Here is a 20,501-nt window from a genome sequence, read left to right on the forward strand (position 1 = left end):
TGGTATCAAAACTGCTTTCCACTTTAGAGCGCCTACCTCCAGTGCGCTATAAATCGTAGTAAAGGTAAGATTAACCGAACGGGTTACCAGTTTAAAAAAAGAGCGATATCTAGGATACGTTATCAAGTACTTAACGATTGTGATAAGTGATAATATTTTTTTTTTGGCATAGAAATGTGAACGTTTCCAATAGTTTATCTATAATATTGTGTAGTGAATGACTGACGTACATTGTGCGATCATCCGACAAAATGTTTAAAAAAAATCGCCTGAAAGCCGCCGCACCACCGACTGATCATTACGAAAATAACAATATCTCAAAAAATGAAAATTCCACGCTATCACGGCCGCAACTCGTTTTTTATTGTCAATTGGCGCACGGGAGTCCCACAGGGCTCATTTCAGGATTCTCTAATGTAAAAGAACTTTATCAAAAAATTGCGGAATACTTCGACTTTCCACCTTCTGAGGTAAGTTTAGCACATTTTCTGATGTTAAGTGATGCGTAATGGTATGTAAAAAATTGCGTTCATTTCAAAAGAAAACTGCAATTTTTTTCATTATTTAATTGATTCAATTACGTAGTTCAGTGTACCTTTATCCGCTTTTGCGATTTTGTACGGTAAACTACACGTAAATCTAATTTAAGTTGATATTGTGACGTCCTTCGCTTGGGAAAATTGTGCAATTAAAAGTTTACCTGTGAATTTTTGAATTGATAATATCATCGCGCTATCGCGAATTAATCACCTTGTCACTAATGTGGCTTATCAGAATTTTTGATGGCTTAAGGACAATGAAGCATAATCACTTAGTTGATATAGGTATCTGAATTCTTGAGGTACCTGTGCGGTGCAAGAAAGTGGAAGTTGTCGGATGACCACGTGCATGTCTTGGCGGAGTAATGCAACCGCAAAGTTAATGGCGCGTAAGAAGCAAAATGAGAATTTGTAGACATACGGTATTAATACTTATAGTCGTTAGATCTCATTAGCGTACCTTACTGTTGCTGGTTTTTACCGCAAATATGGAAATCTAACGCTTTCCCTAACAACTTTCGCGCGTTATTTTCTCCAATTCACCTTCCTTTAAAAAAATTAAGGGTGTGTATTTTGGTAGTTGGGTATCTATAGTGATTCGGAACAGACAGACCACAAGCTCAGGTTCGGAATACGGAATACCACTACCACATCATCTTCAATTCATAGTTGAATAAATTACTATCTACGTAATGGCCTTACTTTACTGGCCATTTAATGCTCACTGGCTAAGGTCATTTAAATTAGAAAGTGTAAATAGATTTTACTTATTATAGTGTAGGTATTTTGTTTTTGCAAATTGTCTGCTGCAGAGCTTTACGTAATAGCATAAAGGCGAAACAAATGACTTTATCCTCAGATATTTAATTTACAGCTTCCCTTTTTTGGAAAGGATTTAGACCGTTTATAAATTATTTAACCCTGGACACCCATTTTGTAAAGATTTTACATTTTTGAAATTTGTAGAGGTAGGCATGCTTTGAATTGTCTTGCATCCTTCCTTTGCTTTGTATTTATATATTCATTGTTTCCATGGATTTTGTTGCTGCCGATGTCTCAACTAATGGCAACATTTTTTTTACCTGGCTTTCTCACCCTTTAAGACCTCTGCACTAACGGTTTGTAACGGTATGTCAATTTTTACTCGTAAATGATACCCAGATTTAAATCTGTGATGATCCGAAGTCTATGTGAAGTTGCGCACTTTAAGGATGCGTACTTTAGGAATCGAAATTTGCTGATGTGAAGTGAAATATCAACAGCTTTTACCTGCGACGATACATGCACTTTGGTTTCATTTCAGCTGAATAAAAATTAAAAATGTAGTGGCACTGGATAACAATTTTTCCATATTGTTGTTGAAGTTTAATGACTATGGAATATGTATATACACAATTGAGCACTTTATTAAACACATCCAAGAGATCAGAGATGTCAACATTGTAATGTGTCACCGATTCGTTAGGAACGCACGTTGAAACGCATTATTAGGTCGATTTCCAAGAAGCGAATTGGGTGCATTTGGGCGGGAACGCTTTTTAGTTGATGTTTAACAAGTGAATTTCTGTATTTTTAAAAAGCATTTTGCCCAAGAGGTTCCAATCTCGGTTCCAATACAGTTATTAAGTAATGCGTTGACCTATGGGCTATGTAGCTGAAATTTGACACACAAATAGGCCACGACCTAAGATAGAAGTGATTAGACTCGGATTAGATTTTGTGCTTCGCTATTGCTCGTTATAAACCTGTTATCTGCGATTAACTGAGTAACAAGCTACTGATGGTTATTCGTCACGAGCATTTCTTTAAAGTGCATTATTTTTCACATCAAAATAGTGTTTTCATCTCTACTGCATACTAGATATTTGCCACATTTTCCTCGAAAACGGTCATCTTTACACAGTGGAGTAATAAAGGAATTTTCCAATTAGATAGGCACAAGAATGCTTTAAAAGGTGCTTTTCTTGTTGAAACTAGTGTTTTCATCTCTTCCTCATACAAGTTATTTGTCAGGGTTTCCTCGAAAACCAGCACCCCTACTCAAATTTGAAAGCGGACCTTTTTGTAAAGTGTCAAGTGAAAATAGTATTTCTTTGCCTTGTACTAATTACGTAAACCACGTTTTCGTTGCCTCACATATTTGAAAAGATCATTTTTGAAAGATCATTTACATGCCCAACAACGTTTTCAAACGATGTATTTTCATGTAGCAAAAGTGTTTAAAGGTCTAAAATAGTGTTTTCATGTCTGGCTTATGCTACCAGCTAGCACCCCTACGTGAATCTTAAAAGTGACCTGTTTGATAGACAAATTTCCAATTACAACGCCTTCAAAACGCTCAACTTTCATCCAGTAAAAATGTGCAAAATCAAAATAGTATTTTTGTTTCGCAGTTTAAGGAACATATCCCAACATTTCATTTCAGTAACACTTTTCAGTCAAAAACATCTGAATATGTGGAAGGATAGGCAGATAAAGCTATTTTTTTCACTACTAGCGTCTGATGACATGATTATTAACCTTTTTTCCACTTGTAAAGTAGGCTTTCTCGGCATTTGTTCAAAGTGGTTAATAATTTTTTATTATTAACTAGTAGTCAATAATGAGAACTGTCACGCTGTCACTTTTAGAAAACACAACCCGAAATTTCGCTCAATGAACGTTTAGACAAGTTCTCTAAAACGAATAATTGCCACCATTCGCAATTTCCAGAGAAATTACATACCTAAAATTATCACATTTTGAAAAAATTCGAACGAAATTACTCTTTGAAAAATCTCAATGACAGAACAAAATACGGCCTGTTTGACTTGTACTTCCACGTACTTGATTGACATGTTAAATTAAGAAACAAACAATTCTGTCCAACCGTTCACTTTCTTATCAATATAATATGTTAATTTAGAGGATTTCAAGTGCTAGTAGTGAAAAAAATAGTATATATACCACGGTAGAGAAGTCTATTATTGCCTTCGCACCTTACACCCCTCGGCGCAAGCGCCTCGAGATGTAATCTTGGTGCTCAGGCAATAATAGTAGACTTCTCTACCTTGATATATAATGTAGGTACTATTGTTATTTAGGAGGAACTACTGTAAGGTAGTAGCAATAGCACTGTTCAGTAAAACGTAGTATATAGTGCAGCGGAGAGAGCCGCGAAATCGTTCAAAAAATTTCTTCGGAGTAGAAAGAATTGGGACCCACACCATTTTGTTCAGAAATGTTTGAACCTTCAGAATCTCGCTTTACGACATTTTCCCGTGGTCCTGACAAAAGTTATAGGCCGCTAAAGTTGAACTTTACTCATTTTCGCGCGCGCGACTAGACCACCGAAAGTATTTATTTTCTCAGCAACTAAGCGATATACATCAATAATTCCTTTTGTAAAATGAAAGTACATTTATAGCAGAATCTAAAGCATTCATATTTACCTACCTTGTTATGCACAGTTTTTAGAAAAATAACCGTCAACTTCCAAAATTTGTGTAGCAGATGAAAAGTGCGCACTTTGAACTCTCATAACTTTTTATTTCACGATATCGATTTCCAATATTTATAGCTCATTCGATGCTCCAAAGCATTGTGATTATTTTATTTTCTATAACATTACCGTGAATTTTTCATAATAAAAAAGTTACGGTCATTTAAGTAAAAACCTACCGACCTCGCCGAGTCGGGAGTCGCGAGTGAGACGGAGAGGGAAGGATAGTCAGCAGCGTTCGCGCAACAAGGAGCGATGCGTAAGAGGTTCTACTTTACTAAGAAATTTCTCTCCGAATACCAAAACTAGCTATTTAGGCCGTTTACAAATGCATTCCGCCGAGTTGCATTGTAAAATCTCAAACAATTCATTAACTCCATGTATCTCAGTTCTTTGGAAAAATATATAGGTACAAATAGGTACCTTTCCCTGTAAATTTTGGGGGTTACTCCACATTAGGTATCTCTTGTGCTGTGCTGTATATTGCAAGATCAGCAGTGACAACGGTATGATTTTGTCCCAAAGATTCAGGCTTGTTTTTTGATTTTACTAGACCATGGTTAGGATGGTATTGTAGCTCGTTGGTGGAGAATTCAAAAACGACATACATAATATTGAATGGTAGATACCGGAACTTACTTAGGATTATCAGCATGTACTTAGGCTGTTAAAGTCAGTTATCTGGTCGTTATCTAGTGATAGGTAAACGAGGAATTTGGATTTCTTCTGCCGATGTATCTCGCTTTTGAAAAAGGACTGTGCGTTGAATTTTTTTCGTCTGTTTCCACAGAAGATGGCCTACTTATTCTTATTCTGTGACTGTTTCCTCATTGATGTCGAAGTTATTAATGCTCACTGTGATAAAATTATCATCTTTTATTTGACAAATTTTTGTGAAATGTAGGTAGACACCCTTAGCAGAACATGTAATATTGACTTTACTGTACTTGTTATGCCACTGTCGGGAGAACATTTTCTGACCCGAAAGACCAATTTGCAAATGAGTGTAACTTTTGTTTGAAAAATGACCTTAAGAAAAACTGTTCAACAATTTTGTTCCGTATGTACCTACACAACAAACTCCGTGGAATTTTGTCAATTTTCGTTGTCCGGCCAAGAATTGCAGTGGAATTATTTTTTTCGAATTTTCGTGATTTTTATATTCAAAAACCACCAGATACCAAATTTCGTCGAAATCAACATTTTTTCGCACCCCTATTGAGGGGTGTGCCCTTTTGTGCTAGGAATTTTGAAAAATTATTTGCAAAACCGGGAAGGGCATACAGCAAAACCTATTCAAAGACTTACCACCAGTCTCTGTAACTGTTGCTGAGAAAAAAATTAAAGGAGAAATGGAAACTTTACCACTTTTTTGAGGGTGGCTCCTAAACGAATACATGAAGTTAATGAATTGTTTGAGATTTTACAATGCAACCCGACGGAATGCATTTGTAAACGGCCTATCGGAGAGATATTTCTTAGTAAAGTAGAACCTCTTACGCATCGCTCCTTGTTGCGCGAACGCTGCTGACTATCCTTCCCTCTCCGTCTCACTCGCGACTCCCGACTCGGCGAGGTCGGTAGGGTTTTACTTAAATGACCGTAACTTTTTTATTATGAAAAATTCACGGTAATGTTATAGAAAATAAAATAATCACAATGCTTTGGAGCATCGAATAAGCTATAAATATTGGAAATCGATATCGTGAAATAAAAAGTTATGAGAGTTCAAAGTGCGCACTTTTCATCTGCTACACGAATTTTGGTAAGTTGACGGTTATTTTTCTAAAAACTGTGCATAACAAGGTAGGTAAATATGAATGCTTTAGATTCTGCTATAAATGTACTTTCATTTTACAAAAGGAATTATTGATGTATATCGCTTAGTTGCTGAGAAAATAAATACTTTCGGTGGCATACTTTCGGTGGCCTAGTCGCGCGCGCGAAAATGAGTAAAGTTCAACTTTAGCGGCCTATAACTTTTGTCATGACCACGGGAAAATGTCGTAAAGCGAGATTCTGAAGGTTCAAACATTTCTGAACAAAATGGTGTGGGTCCCAATTCTTTCTACTCCGAAAAAAAAAACTACCTCAAAAAAGCGAGTTAGCGCCGGCTCTCCGCTGCACTAATAAAAGATGGGCAGATGAAGAACAAGTAGATGGAGATACTCGTGGAGATATTTTGTTTTTTAGGAGCTATTACTATAACGTCCAAAATTTTAGATCAATACTCGGATCAATAGCTTCTTCTAGGAAAACGTAATCGAAGAAATGTACAGATGGAGAGATAGGCATTCGGAATGATTTTGTGGTATAGGACATAGGAGCTACTACTAAATACGTCATTTAGGAAAAACTTCCACGGATAGGATAAAACGTTTTTGTTAGAGCAGTTATCAATGCAAATGTGTGATTATGCGTCATGCCAAATTCTGACGCATATTACTCCTTATCCACCCATTTCCTCTTAGTCTGAAAACAAATTACTTTGTAATTGAACAGTAACTATGAAATTGTACATATCCAAATTTCCCACAGCATGAGTAAATGTTAGGTTACAACACTTGCGTTTATCGTGCATGTAGGGATAAGTGATAAGATAAAGGTAGAAAGGGGTGGACAGGCATCAGGACGTGTGAATTCTTTATGAGGGTCCCCTATCTTGCCTCTGCCATTGTGTTGCGTTTTGATATCATGAACATCCTGTGTGGGTACGATCAATAGGATTTCCTTATATTTGTAACTTCCTTTAGGCATCGCCCTTATTGTCTTCTTTTTCCTCAAGCGACACGCGAAAGGCGAAAAAAAGAAGTGCTGCAGGTTTTTAATTTGCCATTGACAGACGTTTGTGGCTGTAATATTTTGTGACGATAAAACGGGAATCACGGTTTCCTGTCGATCCCTTTCGGCACGATTAAAGTTCACATCAAATCAAAACGTTTTAAATGCAGTTCCCGTTCCACGCGATTATAAAAAACAAGTTTTACCAGAATCGGTGATGCTGTCGGATACCATCTCAAGTACCCACAAACAACATTCCGGCCATATCGACGTCCTCTAATTATTTAATATTTCGCCATCTTCCTGAAGGGGGGCGATGTTACGAATGTCGGTTTTTAGAGACAATTTACATAAGGCATCGTTCTTGAAAGTATTCCGTTTTGTAAGTGGTGGTTCTTGTAAATGAAGATTAATTTTCATTTGTTAACTTGTTCCCACAAGAAATTTATGGCTAATAAACGTAGAGCGTCGTTTATGAAATTAGCAGGAAAGAATTTATTGTTTAACAATTTTTCAAGTAACTACTATAACTGTAAATGATACAACATTATACACCATCTATAGAATGAATATACACAATTACGAAATTTTTCTCTGCAGTCTGCTACCAAAAATTTCTATTCAGGTACCAGTTTGGTTAAATAAATTATTAACGCACTTATTGCAATAACCCAATATTATGTTCTTACTCAATTTAGGTATACAGGTACTAAAGATTGTGGTATTTCGGCCTTGGTCAAGATTGTCATCAGTCATCACATACCGAACTGCCATTCATTTACTATTTTCGTTGAGGAAACGACAACGTGTTTTGTATGTGATCACTGATCAGGCACTAAATGTGGTCTTTGGCCAATGTCTTGTGTAATACAACCATCATATTAAAGCTAGTTTGCAGTATTAGAGTCGTACTATACCGTGAGTCATACTATATGCAGCTATTTATGATTGGGAGTTTCTTGAGTAGGTAGGTACTTTGATATTTTACAGACTCCGAAGGCCCAAAAAACAACAGAAGCTTAAAGCTCTTTAATGGGCCTGTAAGACCCTTAAAGTTCCTTGAGAGGTCCTTGAAGTTTGTAAAATACCTACTCATGCAGGCTCTGGAAAAGCTGCCAAAGAGACATGTCAATCTAATAGTCTTGAAGCTTGACGGATCATAAAAACTAAGTTTTTAAAAATTATTTAAAATCTTTAAAACTTTAAAAGCTCTTAAAACCCATAAAACGTGTTAAAGGTTTAGGGCTTGAAGACTTTAAAGAATGTAGATTCTTGGAAATTATTGGCGACTCTTACAGACTTTTAATGGCATAGCATTTAGAAGAGTATGAAGGGCTCTTAAAGATTCATAAAAACTCATTATAACTTAAAGGCTCTCCAAGGGTTGACTTTTAAGTTACACTCTTTTAAAGACTAAAACTTAAATGCTCTTAAATACTATAAATGCCGATTATAGGTTTAAGTTGTTTTTTGGCCCTTAACATTAATACTCTTACACTACTTAAAGAAACTTTATGACCCTTTACAAAGTCTCAAAGGATCAAATATGTTCTTAAAGATTCAGTTCCTCCACTCTAAAGGCTTCAGGCGGACGTATGCCAATACGGCACCTTTAATCTGTAGGATAGTTCAAGGAATGTTCGTTCCTCGGTTCGTTCCAACGTATTTTATAGATCTAGGAATAGCACTAAGCCAGTTTTCAGTATTAGACTTGTACGTATTATCCAGCTATTTATGATTGGCAGGCTCTTGGGTACGATATTTTCAAGACTCCGAAAGCCCAAAAAACAATAGAAACTTAAACTCCTTTAATGGGTTCTCTCTATCTCTTAATATTGCTTATGATCAGTTGAGACATTACTTCTGTTATAATATATTTTGTTGGGAAAACGGTTAAATGCTTTGTTGCGGCTGGGAGAAACTCGTAGTAATTTTTTATATTAATTGTTAAGGAAACAACGATGTTTATACATTCTTTTACTTCTTTAACTTATTTTTGTTAGCTCATGTTACAATTTTTCCAAAACCGGTAAATATCTTTTTTCTATTTCGATGTGGAAACAATACCGAAACCGTACTTGATTGGCCCAGTTTGCGTGCGTTTCTAGACAGAAATGATGCCGAAAGAAATAGAAACGCATTATTTTTTTATTTTGTTGGATTGGTACCCCTCGCTTTTTTGCTGTCAACGGTATCCGTCAAATCCAATGAATAAAGAATACCAGGAAGGAGAATATCAACAATATACGTGCGACCGCGATGGCTTTTGTAAATGGCGGACAGTAGTTTCCTGTTCCAGTGGCGTACCTACCTTACAGTTGTAAAAGGATACAATTATAAAGAATTTTACACGAAAACAATACAAACCCCCATGCGTCTATTCCGCCTATGACTTTTGTATAACTAACCTCAAACTACATTCCGATAAAAATTTGTAAATTTACATGTACTATGTAAAAATAATATTGTAATCAATACTTACACATGAAATGTAATTCCCAAACTTTTATTTTTTTCCGTTTTGGAGCAACCACAAGCACAACAACTAACCATTATTTTTATGTCACTGCAACAGCCACAACAAAAATGACTCATAAGTGGCTTTTGCAAATGGCCGACTTCCGTCGCACTTTCTCTCGTATACAACTTGATTAATGCTCCTTCCTGGTATTCTTTATTCATTGGTCAAATCAAAACTAAACATAACCTGTAAAGTGTAAATAACGTACGAGGAACTTGACCGATTGTATTAATTCCGATTAATTTTGAATATATAGAACTTTTTTTATTTTTACTTAGCGTAGTAAAATATGCCAGCAGTACATTCTTGCTTACTTTTTGAACTCCCCTTCTGGGCCAGTCAGTTTTCAAAAATTTTGTACTCCTCGTACTTTACTTTCGATTTTACAGGCAGTAAATTTAACGTCGCTTCATTGGCAATCTCTTGGATCTCTGGTGGGGTACAAGAGACGTGTTTGTCATCCGTATTTATCATAACTGCCTCAAAATGGAATTATGACCAAATAATTAAAAGTTTGAAGTTTGAAAATACAGGAATCAGGTTAGCCAACGTGAAAATAAATGAATTGTGTCTATTACCAACATACACTGAATGATAGTTTAAAATTACCTAACAACGCCTAAAGGCAATATTTATAATTTGTATAATTTATTATTTAAAATAAAAGACGAAATAGAAAAAATAGTATAAAGCACGCGTGTCATTTGTCTACTTGTCGCACTCGGCATTTGCCGCATTCGCCGCTACGCGGCTTATGCGGCAAACTACCTCGTGCGACAATCTTCGTCAAATGACACTTGTACTTTAATATACTATTTCGAAATTGGAAGAGTAGGTATTACATAATATGTTTTACTCGATTTTTTAGTAAACGTAACGAAAGGTAACCCGGAAAATGATAGAAACGTGTGGTTTGTGTTTGTAAAATACGGGATTTTTCTGTAAATAAAGAATAAAGATAATAAAAGACAAAAGATAATGGACGTTATCAAAGGAAAAAGATAAACCTTCAGTGAAGGTTGACAACGCGAAGTTGCAAAAACAACCTTCGCATTCTCCAAATTCATGGTTCCTAATTTATTATTAGAACATGGGTCAGACCTGTTGCAGTAGACCTAGAATTGGAAATTTGGAGTACAGTCAAAAATCGGTTTACAAGTTTTATCTTAGAACTTCCTTTCACGCCACCTCTCTAAAGTGGTTACGTATATATACTGTAAGTACCCACGCGATGATCAAAGTATAACCTTTATCTTTATTTCACACATTAAGTGTATTCTGCTGACTCATATTTGCTTTTAAGCTAAAAAAACAGATCACAACAATTTGAGAGACCAGAGCAATGACGACTTCTATGATCGTTCGCATGGAATAGTAATCTGTCTTTGTGTAATTTTAGTAATTATGAATTCGTGTAAATTTTCTCAGGAAGACCCTCTCGGGAAGACCTTTCGCGAATGGATATTCTGGGATGATAAAGAAAGTTGAAATTGATCTGACAATTAGCACTAACTGTTAATTACCCCGCCATCTTTTTGCTTTAAAGAGAAGAATTTAAAAAATCTGAAAGAGCAGAAGAATCCAAGGATATTGGACTATTAAACAAATGTAAGAATTTCTTAAATTGGAGCATCTGCACAATTTTAAGAATGTGAAAATTGGGAAGAATTCAATGAATCTGACTACTCTTAAAAATCTGAAAAATTATAGGAATACGAAGAAAGAGAAAGTGTTAAGATTTGCATAGTTCGATAATTAAAGGAAATTGGGTAATATTTGGAGAGTGTGAACTTGAAGACCTGGTTGTTGCATGCGAATGATCCAAGTAGCCCGCAAAATCTAAAAATCGGAAAGAAACTGAGTAATCAAAAAATCTTAAGAATGTGAAGAATCTGATTAATTCATAGAAACGGAAGACTCTGATGAATGATATGAAGTATTACAAGCTTACGAGAAGAAGAGAAGAATTGAAAGAACTCGAAAAAATGGAATCCAAAGAATGCAGCAGGAGCTCGATTTAAGATTTTTTTACGCGGGAAAATAACAGGTCATAGATTGTTGGCGTCGAGTACAGGTCGCTCTCATGAGTCATGATACTTACACAAGTGTGAGCACCTGAGGTAATGTCGTAATGAGTAGCATTCGTATCATTGAGAAGTTTTGAATCAACGAAAAAACACATGGGAACGTCGATTATGGCTACTTAGCATTTCAGTGGACCGCTATGCGATCGGACTTTCTTCGGAGTTTAGGAGATTTGTCTTATCTTTGAAGACGTGAAACGAGCGAACTTTAAGTGGCAAGGTTACTGGAAAGCGCTGGGTACAGAAAAGTGTAATTTTTTCTGGCTTAAAGTACATATTTAACAATTTCCCATTTTTCTACCTGGTTTTGGGAGACGACATTTTAAAAATATTTCGTAGACGAATTATGTTGCCTTTTTGGGTTTGTCATCTACTTAATCAAAATTTCAAGGAAGAAATTAAATTGCGTATCTAAATTTGATTTGTGTGATATTGCAGTTTGTCTACGTCCTAATTATAATTAAGGTATGTAATTATTTTTGTAATTGCATTCCTTTTTTTAATTGCCTTTATCTTATAGTGGGCGGAGTTTTAACTAATAGGTATTCATTACACTCAAACCACTACACCAACAACCTTAAATTGTCTTACCTGGAATTCGAAACCAGGGCCCTTGCAACCCAGGCGAAGCTATTAACTGCAACCCAACTAAACTTCGTTAGCTACAAAAGAAAAAGATTACGTGTGCGAAACAAATGTTGAAGATTTCAATAGTGGAAAGAACTTGAAGGATTTGACGAATGTAAAGACGAGTGTAAAGATTTGATGAATTTGAAGAATATGATCAAGTGGAAAAATCCAAAGAAATAGAAAAGTTTTTAAAATCCGAATGATGGAATGAATCTAAAAAAATTTGAAGCACACATAGCAACAAAGTCGTTACAGTCTAAAAAATTGGAGAATCCGAAGTGGTGAACAATTTTAAGGATCTGGAATTCAACGGAAGAAAAGAATAATCACGAAAACGAATTCGAAAAAACTGAAAAATTCAAAAAAAAAACAAACAGAATAGGAGAATCCAAAGGATATGGAGAATCAAAATAGTTTGAAGAAACTGTCAAATGTCACTCAAAATGTGTTTCTTTTAATTTTTTTATAAACATGCTATACATTTTTGAAATGAAGATTTTTTTTAGATGACCTCCTTTCTAAGCTGATTTTCTTTAAGCATAAGTCCAAGATCATTTTGGCCATTTAACCAACTCCCTATCTATGCTAATAAGCGAGATCTCTGTGCTTCAAACGAAATTTGATACAACCTGTATGTATAAATAAAAATGAATCGCGGAACTGTATGTATTCTTTTTTATTGTGTTTGTTATTATCAGGATAAGGTTTCCATAAGATAAGATAATTCCCAAAAAAATGTACGGAAAGACGTAAAAAACAATTTGTCTCTGTTCCGTCATTTTAAATCGCAATATAAATAATCCATAGTGCCAACCCGAGATCTACTACGGCTTTACGAGAATCCACATCGTCAACTTCAGGCGAGAGGCAAAAAAATAGACGGTCAACGCAACAATTACGTATGCCCGCGAAAGTTTCTGATTTACATCTAAGAGTGGAACTTCACACATGAATTTACCAAATTTGGCCTAGATCAGAATTTTTTTCGCAACCCTCTAACATTTTTGAAAAATCAAAAACCTAGACAAAGTCGTCTATATCATCTTCCTATGTGTTATGATTTCTGAGAAACAAATTAAAGAATAGATTTATATGTGTCACGTCAACAAAATATAGGAACGGATTTGTCACAAGTCTAGCTGCGCTTTCAGCTCCTATCGATGATTATCTAGAGCGCCCTGGAACAATTGCTATGTTGCGTTTATTGCGTAGGAAAACAATTACGCAACACGCGCCATGTAAACAATATTTTTTTCACTACTAGCGTCTGATGACATGATTATTAACCTTTTTTCCACTTGTAAAGTAGGCTTTCTCGGCATTTGTTCAAAGTGGTTAATAATGTGGATATTATTAACTAGTAGTCAATAATGAGAACTGTCACGCTGTCACTTTTAGAAAACACAACCCGAAATTTCGCTCAATAAACGTTTAGACAAGTTCTCTAAAATGAATAATTGCCATCATCCGCCATTTCCAGAGAAATTACATACCTAAAATTATCAGATTTTGAAAAAATTCGAACGAAATTACTCTTTGAAAATATCTCAATGACAGAACAAAATACGGCCTGTTTGACTTGTACTTCTACGTACTAGATTGACATGTTAAATTAAGAAACAAAAAATTCTGTCCAATCGTTCACTTTCTTATCAATATAATATGTTAATTTAGAAGATTTCAAGTGCTAGTAGTGAAAAAAATAGTATATATAATATATACCACGGTAGATAAGTCTATTATTGCATTCGCACCTTACACCCCTCGGCGCAAGCGCCTCGAGATGTAATCTTGGTGCTCAGGCAATAATACTGTACTTCTCTACCTTGATATATAATGTACTATTAGGCGGTCAATATGGCGTCTCTATGTTATAATTGTATCTAATTGCCCTATTCATTGACATAATTATAAATTAATTTCTCATTTTGTATTTATATACAAAATACTATCCACAGCATATGGAAGAATTGTGTTTATTGGTCATTTAAAAGTTCACTTTTCCAGATCACGTGAGTCAAACTATGTATTCTGTTTAGATTAATCTAACTGTTAAAGGTTAAACAATTACGTTATCCGTGTCTGGAATTTGAACCATATTCCATTCGAATTTTGTTCCAAATCATCATTAACTAGGTAGGTACCTAACTAATGATGCTAATTATGCACGCATAACTGTAAGTTGCACCATTGAATAATATTCAATGGTTGCACTTTAGTTCAATTTCAATGTGACAAAACAACTTTCACCAATCATCTAACTTCCATCTACTGCTCCCATATACAGATCAACTGTTGTGCCATTAACACACTATTTAAGAATCTAGAATCGGCTGCACGAAGACGATTTATTGCCAATTGATCTGCTTGTCACGATATCGTAAAATTATTGTGTAGGTACACACTTAGAGATTTTATAACCTGCATTTCTTATTCGTTATATAAGTTCCTTCCTCATTATTCATTATAGTATAATTTTAGCGTGGAAAAAGTACCATTTAGAGGTTACCTTTTTTGACGATGCGAATGTATGACTTCAGTGAGTTGTTGAGTATACCTTTGGGGCAAATTCCTATTTTCAGATGGGATGGCTCTGTGAACAAACTTTAATTTTGAAAAGATTTGGAAAATTCGAATCCTCATAATGTTTTGCAACATACAAATAACCATAAGCAAATTTTTCAATTAGGAGAAAAGATACTTAGTAGGCATAAGGGGGCAATTTTCAATATTCCATCCGCTAGGTACCAAAAATGCAAAAATCTAGCAATTTGTAGACCTCTTTAGTCTTTACTTACTCAGAATTAAAAATGAGGAAGCAGGTTTGATAGTAAAAAATTGTTGCGTTTCGTCATTGTTTTCACGGGTTATATAAAATTGTTCCCTATATAGATTGTATTTGTAAACTTTTGAACTTGCTTGCTAATAAATTGTGCCTATACAATGGTAAAGTCCTATCAATCGTTCACTTGATCCGTTACTTTATAAGGTTTCTTCCTTTTTGTGTAAGAGTAAATGATAGATTAACATTTATGTTACATTTGCCTTAAAATATGCGTTGGTTTCAATAAAACCTGACCCCACTAATTAGGCAGAGTTAAACAGTTAGTCACCCCGCGACAGCAGATGGACATCCTGCAAAGCATCAACCGTATTTCCTGTTAATCTCACGTTTGGTAAATATCGACTGGTAAATCTGGTACACGCAGTAATTATTAAATTTACCCAAAAATGAAGTAATCTTGCCAACGTGGGACAGTTCGCATTACAAAACAGCGTTTCCAAAAATCGAGATTTTGAAAATTGACCCACTGAAAAAAAAACGTGTATACGAAAAATGTGTAGGTACTTAAACAATGCTTAAAATATTCTATTGTTTCATCAATGATAAAGTTCTAATTGGGCAATATTTAATTGTGTTTACCAAGCGAGAATGCGGCAATCCTTTTAACATCGTCATACGTTTACCTTGACTTATTTAATGTTGCTAAGTTCACTTACAAGGACGTCTCATCAAAATATCATTTCCGTAAATACCTTCACCCAATTTTGTGCAAAATCGCCGAGTACTGATCTAATTGAGCCGTTGAGCGCCTGTTATTGATTTATAAATAAAAGTAATCGTAAAGTTCGAAAATGTATGGAATTTCTGATTATGTTACCGTATAAGTAAAAGTTAGAGAGTTAATTTGTATGATTACTTGTTAGATAATTACGCGCAATTAAGGTCTTTTCAGATTATTACTCTAATCTGAAATTTCTAGCAATTCTACGGTGAGGATTGAGGGCAACCAGCATTGGTGGTAAATGAGATTGCTCCAGATCATTTGAATTTTGGAAGAAACTCAACATTTTTTTGTTTTAATTAAACACAGATCTAATAGTCTGTAGTTATGAGGTATTTGGTCAAAACTATAAATTATAAACAAATGACTTCAAAAGGCCATAAATACTACAAAAAATCCGCTCTTCATTTTTCCACACCTGCCTTTTATAAATAAACATTGTTGTAAACCCCACTTCCACTTTCATAAAAACCTTACACTGATTTCGTCGAACTTTTAAAACCCTCATCTTATCGCATAAACAAAGTGTTATCGATTATTGTCTAAACTAGACCCCATTTACTTTAAACACTCTTTTATACCAAAACATCCTAATGAATAATTTTTAAAGATACACAAAAATACTTTCATATTTATTCTTTTACAATGTCTTATCAAATTGAATAAATGCAATAATATCTAATAATTGCCTAACTTCACTTTTTTAACAAAAAATTGTGTCTGCATATTAAGGCATAAAAACGGCATTGGTGAGTGAATGAATCAATTATGTAGCATTAAATGTTATTATAAATAAACTTGTAGGACGAAGTAAAAAAAATTGCAAATGAAATAAGTAAGGAAAAAGAGTACTAATGAAAGGCGTTTCTGTAAGTTAAAAGTTACACATGCATGTAGAACTCAAACAAAAAGGTTGGAATAAAACGCTCTGTTATACTTATTAATTACCGTCAAGGTGCGAGAAGATGCCTTATTTTAATTAAAAATGCAGTCAACATATACGAATGAGGCTAGTTGTCCCATGCATTCACTGAAAACGTACAAAAAATTAATTAAGTTGACCAAAATAGTGTTGTGGTTATACACACCATTAATCATTTTTCCTTTTTTGATATATCTAAGTAAGGCATTCGCGTAATAATACAATGGAAATCGTGATTTGCAGTTTTTTACACTTTTTCGAGACACTGTCAAAAATGGCCCATTATTTGAATTTCTCAAGTTATTAATTTATGGTCTAAAGAAATAAATTAGCATTTTATGGGAACGTAACAGTATTCGGTAAGCGTTTCGAAATACCTACCTATTCATGGTGAAGATAGCTGTAATAAAAGAAAGTGTAAGTTGATGTCACCTTTTCACCTACCATTTGTAGCACGTCTGTAACAATTAGATAATCACAGGAAGCAGTTGATGCTTAAATTAGTGGATGGACATAACATCCCATAATGGGAATGGAAATGCTAGTTTGGTGAGCAATTATTGTTTCTTCTTTGATGATCACAAGGAACACATTTTCAAGAAAGGTCAAGTTTGTTCGCATATGATGAGCACTCATTTTTCGGTTGGCGGGTCATCAGATATAATCCTATAATCACGCTTGAAAGCTAAACCGGCGTCTGTGTGGCGTATCGTAAGACACGAAAAGGCAGTTCCAGCAAAATGACTCAATTTGCACTGTGCCTAGGGCTAGAACCCACTGTCTAATTACACCTTTTTTTTTGTTTCAGATCCTTTTCTGCACGCTAAACACATACAAAATCGACATGAAGAAATTACTTGGAGGGCAAATTGGCTTAGAAGATTTCATATTCGTGCACAAAAAGGGTACGTAATTCATCCTTGTGCTTAGAGCAATTCTTCTTAAGCAGTTAAGTTGTATAATGAAATTGATATTTAGGTGCGTGCCGCCCAAAAATTAACCACAATTATTGTAATTATATGTGGGCGTTGGTGCATTCACATTTTCTATTCCACAAGAAACTGTAATCCGTGTTGTTTAATGTAGGTCAACCGAAGGAAGTGGAGTTGATTAAATCTGAAGATGCACTCGGTTTGACAATTACAGACAACGGTGCAGGATGCGCGTTTATAAAAAGAATCAAGGAAGGCTCCGTGATCGACGAAGTTCAACACATACAAGTGAGTATGCTCGGACTAAGACGTTAATCTCACGCTCTTTTGAAAAGGTGGGAGACCATATAGAAAAATTGAACGATGTAAACATGGTAGGAAAACGGCATTTCGAGGTGGCGAAAGTTTTAAAGGAGATACCGAAGGGCTCAACATTCACTATACGACTTGTGGAGCCTTTAAAGACTGGTTTTAGTAGTATAGCACCAAAAAGCGGTCCCAAGACGCCCAATAAAAAAGCAGGTTATGGGACCGGGCGAGAGACTCTTCGATTTAAGGCCAATGGCAAAGCTGAAGTTGAAGAACAAGTAAGTCTCAATTAACTCAAATCCCCAAGTCCTTATTGTTCTTCTTTCCAGAACGACGAAATGAACGCCGGCGTGGAGAAGATCAACGTAATCTTAGAAACCTTCCTAGGCATAAACGATGCGGACTTAGCCACGCAAATTTGGGAAATGGCAATAGGCAAAGCGAACTCGATGGACTTCGCCGAGGCGATCGATAATTCGGATCTCGAAGAATTTGGATTTTCAGATGATTTAATTATAGAATTATGGGGTGCGATTACGGACGCACGGGCGGGACGATTAAAACGTTAACAATGTGCCACTATCGTGATTTTAAGTATTAAGACTGGGTAACCTAATTCGCTAATTGCGATTAGTCAGATAATTTGCTTATCGTAATAAAGCGATAGCTTTTAGTGATTAGTATTTTGAGTGCAATTTTTTCCATCTGTAAAATTTCGATTTTTTTCGTATGAAATTCTACCTACCATTATTGTTTTAATTTATTTCCATCTAAAGCTTGTACTGTAAGTGTAAATATAAAATCTAAGTCACATTTTTTTAAAATATGAAATTTGCACTGTGTAATTATAAGAGTAAAGTATAACACCAATAGGTATGAACGACTGAAAACATGATTCTTCTTAATACCTACTACAATTAATAATCGCTTTGAAGTTGAATCAGATTGAATTAGATTATCCTATTCCTACCGTTTATGTATAACCAAGTTGGTTTCTGTTTCCAACCTGAGAGTAGGCATATGGTTCAGTTGGAGACCACGTAAAAATAGACAATAATACTATAACAAAAAATACTGTATGAAAAGTAGCACGTATCAATATCAGTGTCCATATAATATAGTTGCAATCATAATAATATAGCAAGTTATTTAATCCAGAAGTCATTGAAGATCGCAATATAAGGAGTAAAGCGAGAGTACAGCTGCCCAGTTTGTGCAAATTGGTAAAAGTTATCAAGAAACTGGAATGACAACTGCGGCTATTTAAAATCTACGCATCCTGATGTTATTAAGTAAATTGCGTTATATTAGAGAAATCAGTACTTATGACGAAACGATTAACAGTCATTTTAACACTACCTTCCTTTAGTTGTTCCTGATCAAAAAAGAAGTCCGTCCCTTATAATGTTGTTACCTTTAAACCAAACAACATAAATTGAATTTTATAGCAGTCTTAGTTTTTCTTAAAAATCGCATAACTGTTTCACTGTAACCACCTAATAGTTTTTTCTTAATCCAATGCTTAATCCAAGGTTACCAAACTCGTACGTCGAACAAGCATGCTAGGTATAGTAAAACGGATCTGGTACTTAAAATTAAAACCCTAAAAGAAATAAAAGGTACACCTTCTTCTTTGATGACATAAAATTTACATACATCTTAAATAAGGGGGCTAATTGTAGATGAAGCAGCAATTGTCGATGGAAATTGCAGTATGACAAATTAGCGAATAATAAGAAACGAAGAACGTAATTTATATCCTCACTAGAATATAGGTCAAATTCGGTTCAAACTAATTACCGCGGAATCCCTAAATTATGAATCTAATCGCCAGAGATCAATATATATGGATTGGTGGCAATTAAAATTCCATGCGTTCTACCTTAAGCTTTCAGCTGTTTGAATAGGCCAATGTCTACGAAAGAAAGAGGAAAATGAGAATCGACAACCAAAAATCACGGCGCGGGCAAACTGCTTAGTTAAAATTGCGTTGTTAAATTCCAACAATAGGTGGAGCTAGCCATTAAATTGCTTTCAATGTTACAGGGATCTTTCAAAACAATAATATTGCTTTGTAATGGACAAAATAAATCGTTACATGTTGCCCAAAATCGGTCAAAGTCGTTATTGATGTATCCATATTGTTTGAAAAATGGCAAAACTCTATTCCTTGATTCCCAAGAAGTGATGCATATGCATTTTTGGTGCCAAAAATGTTTTTAGCCTAAAGATGTCAAAATCGTTATTTATGCATCAATTATCTTCGGAAAAAGAACAAGCTCGATTGTTAGATACTCAAGAAATTATACATGCGTATTTTTGGCGACCAAAATGTTTTTACTCAAAAAATACCAATTCGTTAATTATGCACCCATGTTCTTGGGAACTAGATTGCTCGATGCCCAAGAAGTCATCTTCCTATATTAGCGACGAAAATATTTTTTCCCAAAATCGTTGTTTATGCACGCTCGACTTTGAAGGTAGTCTGTCCGTCTGCCATTGTGAATAGGTTGCGCTGGCAACACCCATGTATGTAGTAGTGGGCTTGGTTTGCTTGTTTAATCTCTTGCTTGAGACCATTATTGACAAATTCTAGTACTTACGGTTACTAACACCAATTACTAAAAAAGTAAAAACATAAAATATACTAACTAAATCATAAATACAAAAAAAATAAGCGCAAAATCATGAAAATTGATTACACGGACCTAGAGAACGGAACAGTCTATCGTGAAC

General features: G+C 35.0%; 1 protein-coding gene across 1 annotated transcript; it reads left to right on the forward strand.

Annotated features, from left to right (window-relative positions):
* The first annotated feature begins 32 nt into the window (after positions 1 to 32).
* LOC116175678 (PDZ domain-containing protein GIPC3) lies at positions 33 to 19,091 on the forward strand. The gene is made up of 5 exons (XM_031493916.1): positions 33 to 470; positions 17,333 to 17,429; positions 17,611 to 17,744; positions 17,792 to 18,043; positions 18,095 to 19,091. The coding sequence occupies exons 1-5, from the start codon at positions 252 to 254 to the stop codon at positions 18,332 to 18,334; spliced, it is 942 nt and encodes a 313-aa protein (XP_031349776.1). The 5' UTR covers positions 33 to 251; the 3' UTR covers positions 18,335 to 19,091.
* The last annotated feature ends 1,410 nt before the right edge of the window (positions 19,092 to 20,501 follow it).

Source organism: Photinus pyralis, unplaced genomic scaffold (assembly GCF_008802855.1).
Source record: "Photinus pyralis isolate 1611_PpyrPB1 unplaced genomic scaffold, Ppyr1.3 Ppyr1.4_LG7, whole genome shotgun sequence".
NCBI lineage: Eukaryota > Metazoa > Arthropoda > Insecta > Coleoptera > Lampyridae > Photinus > Photinus pyralis.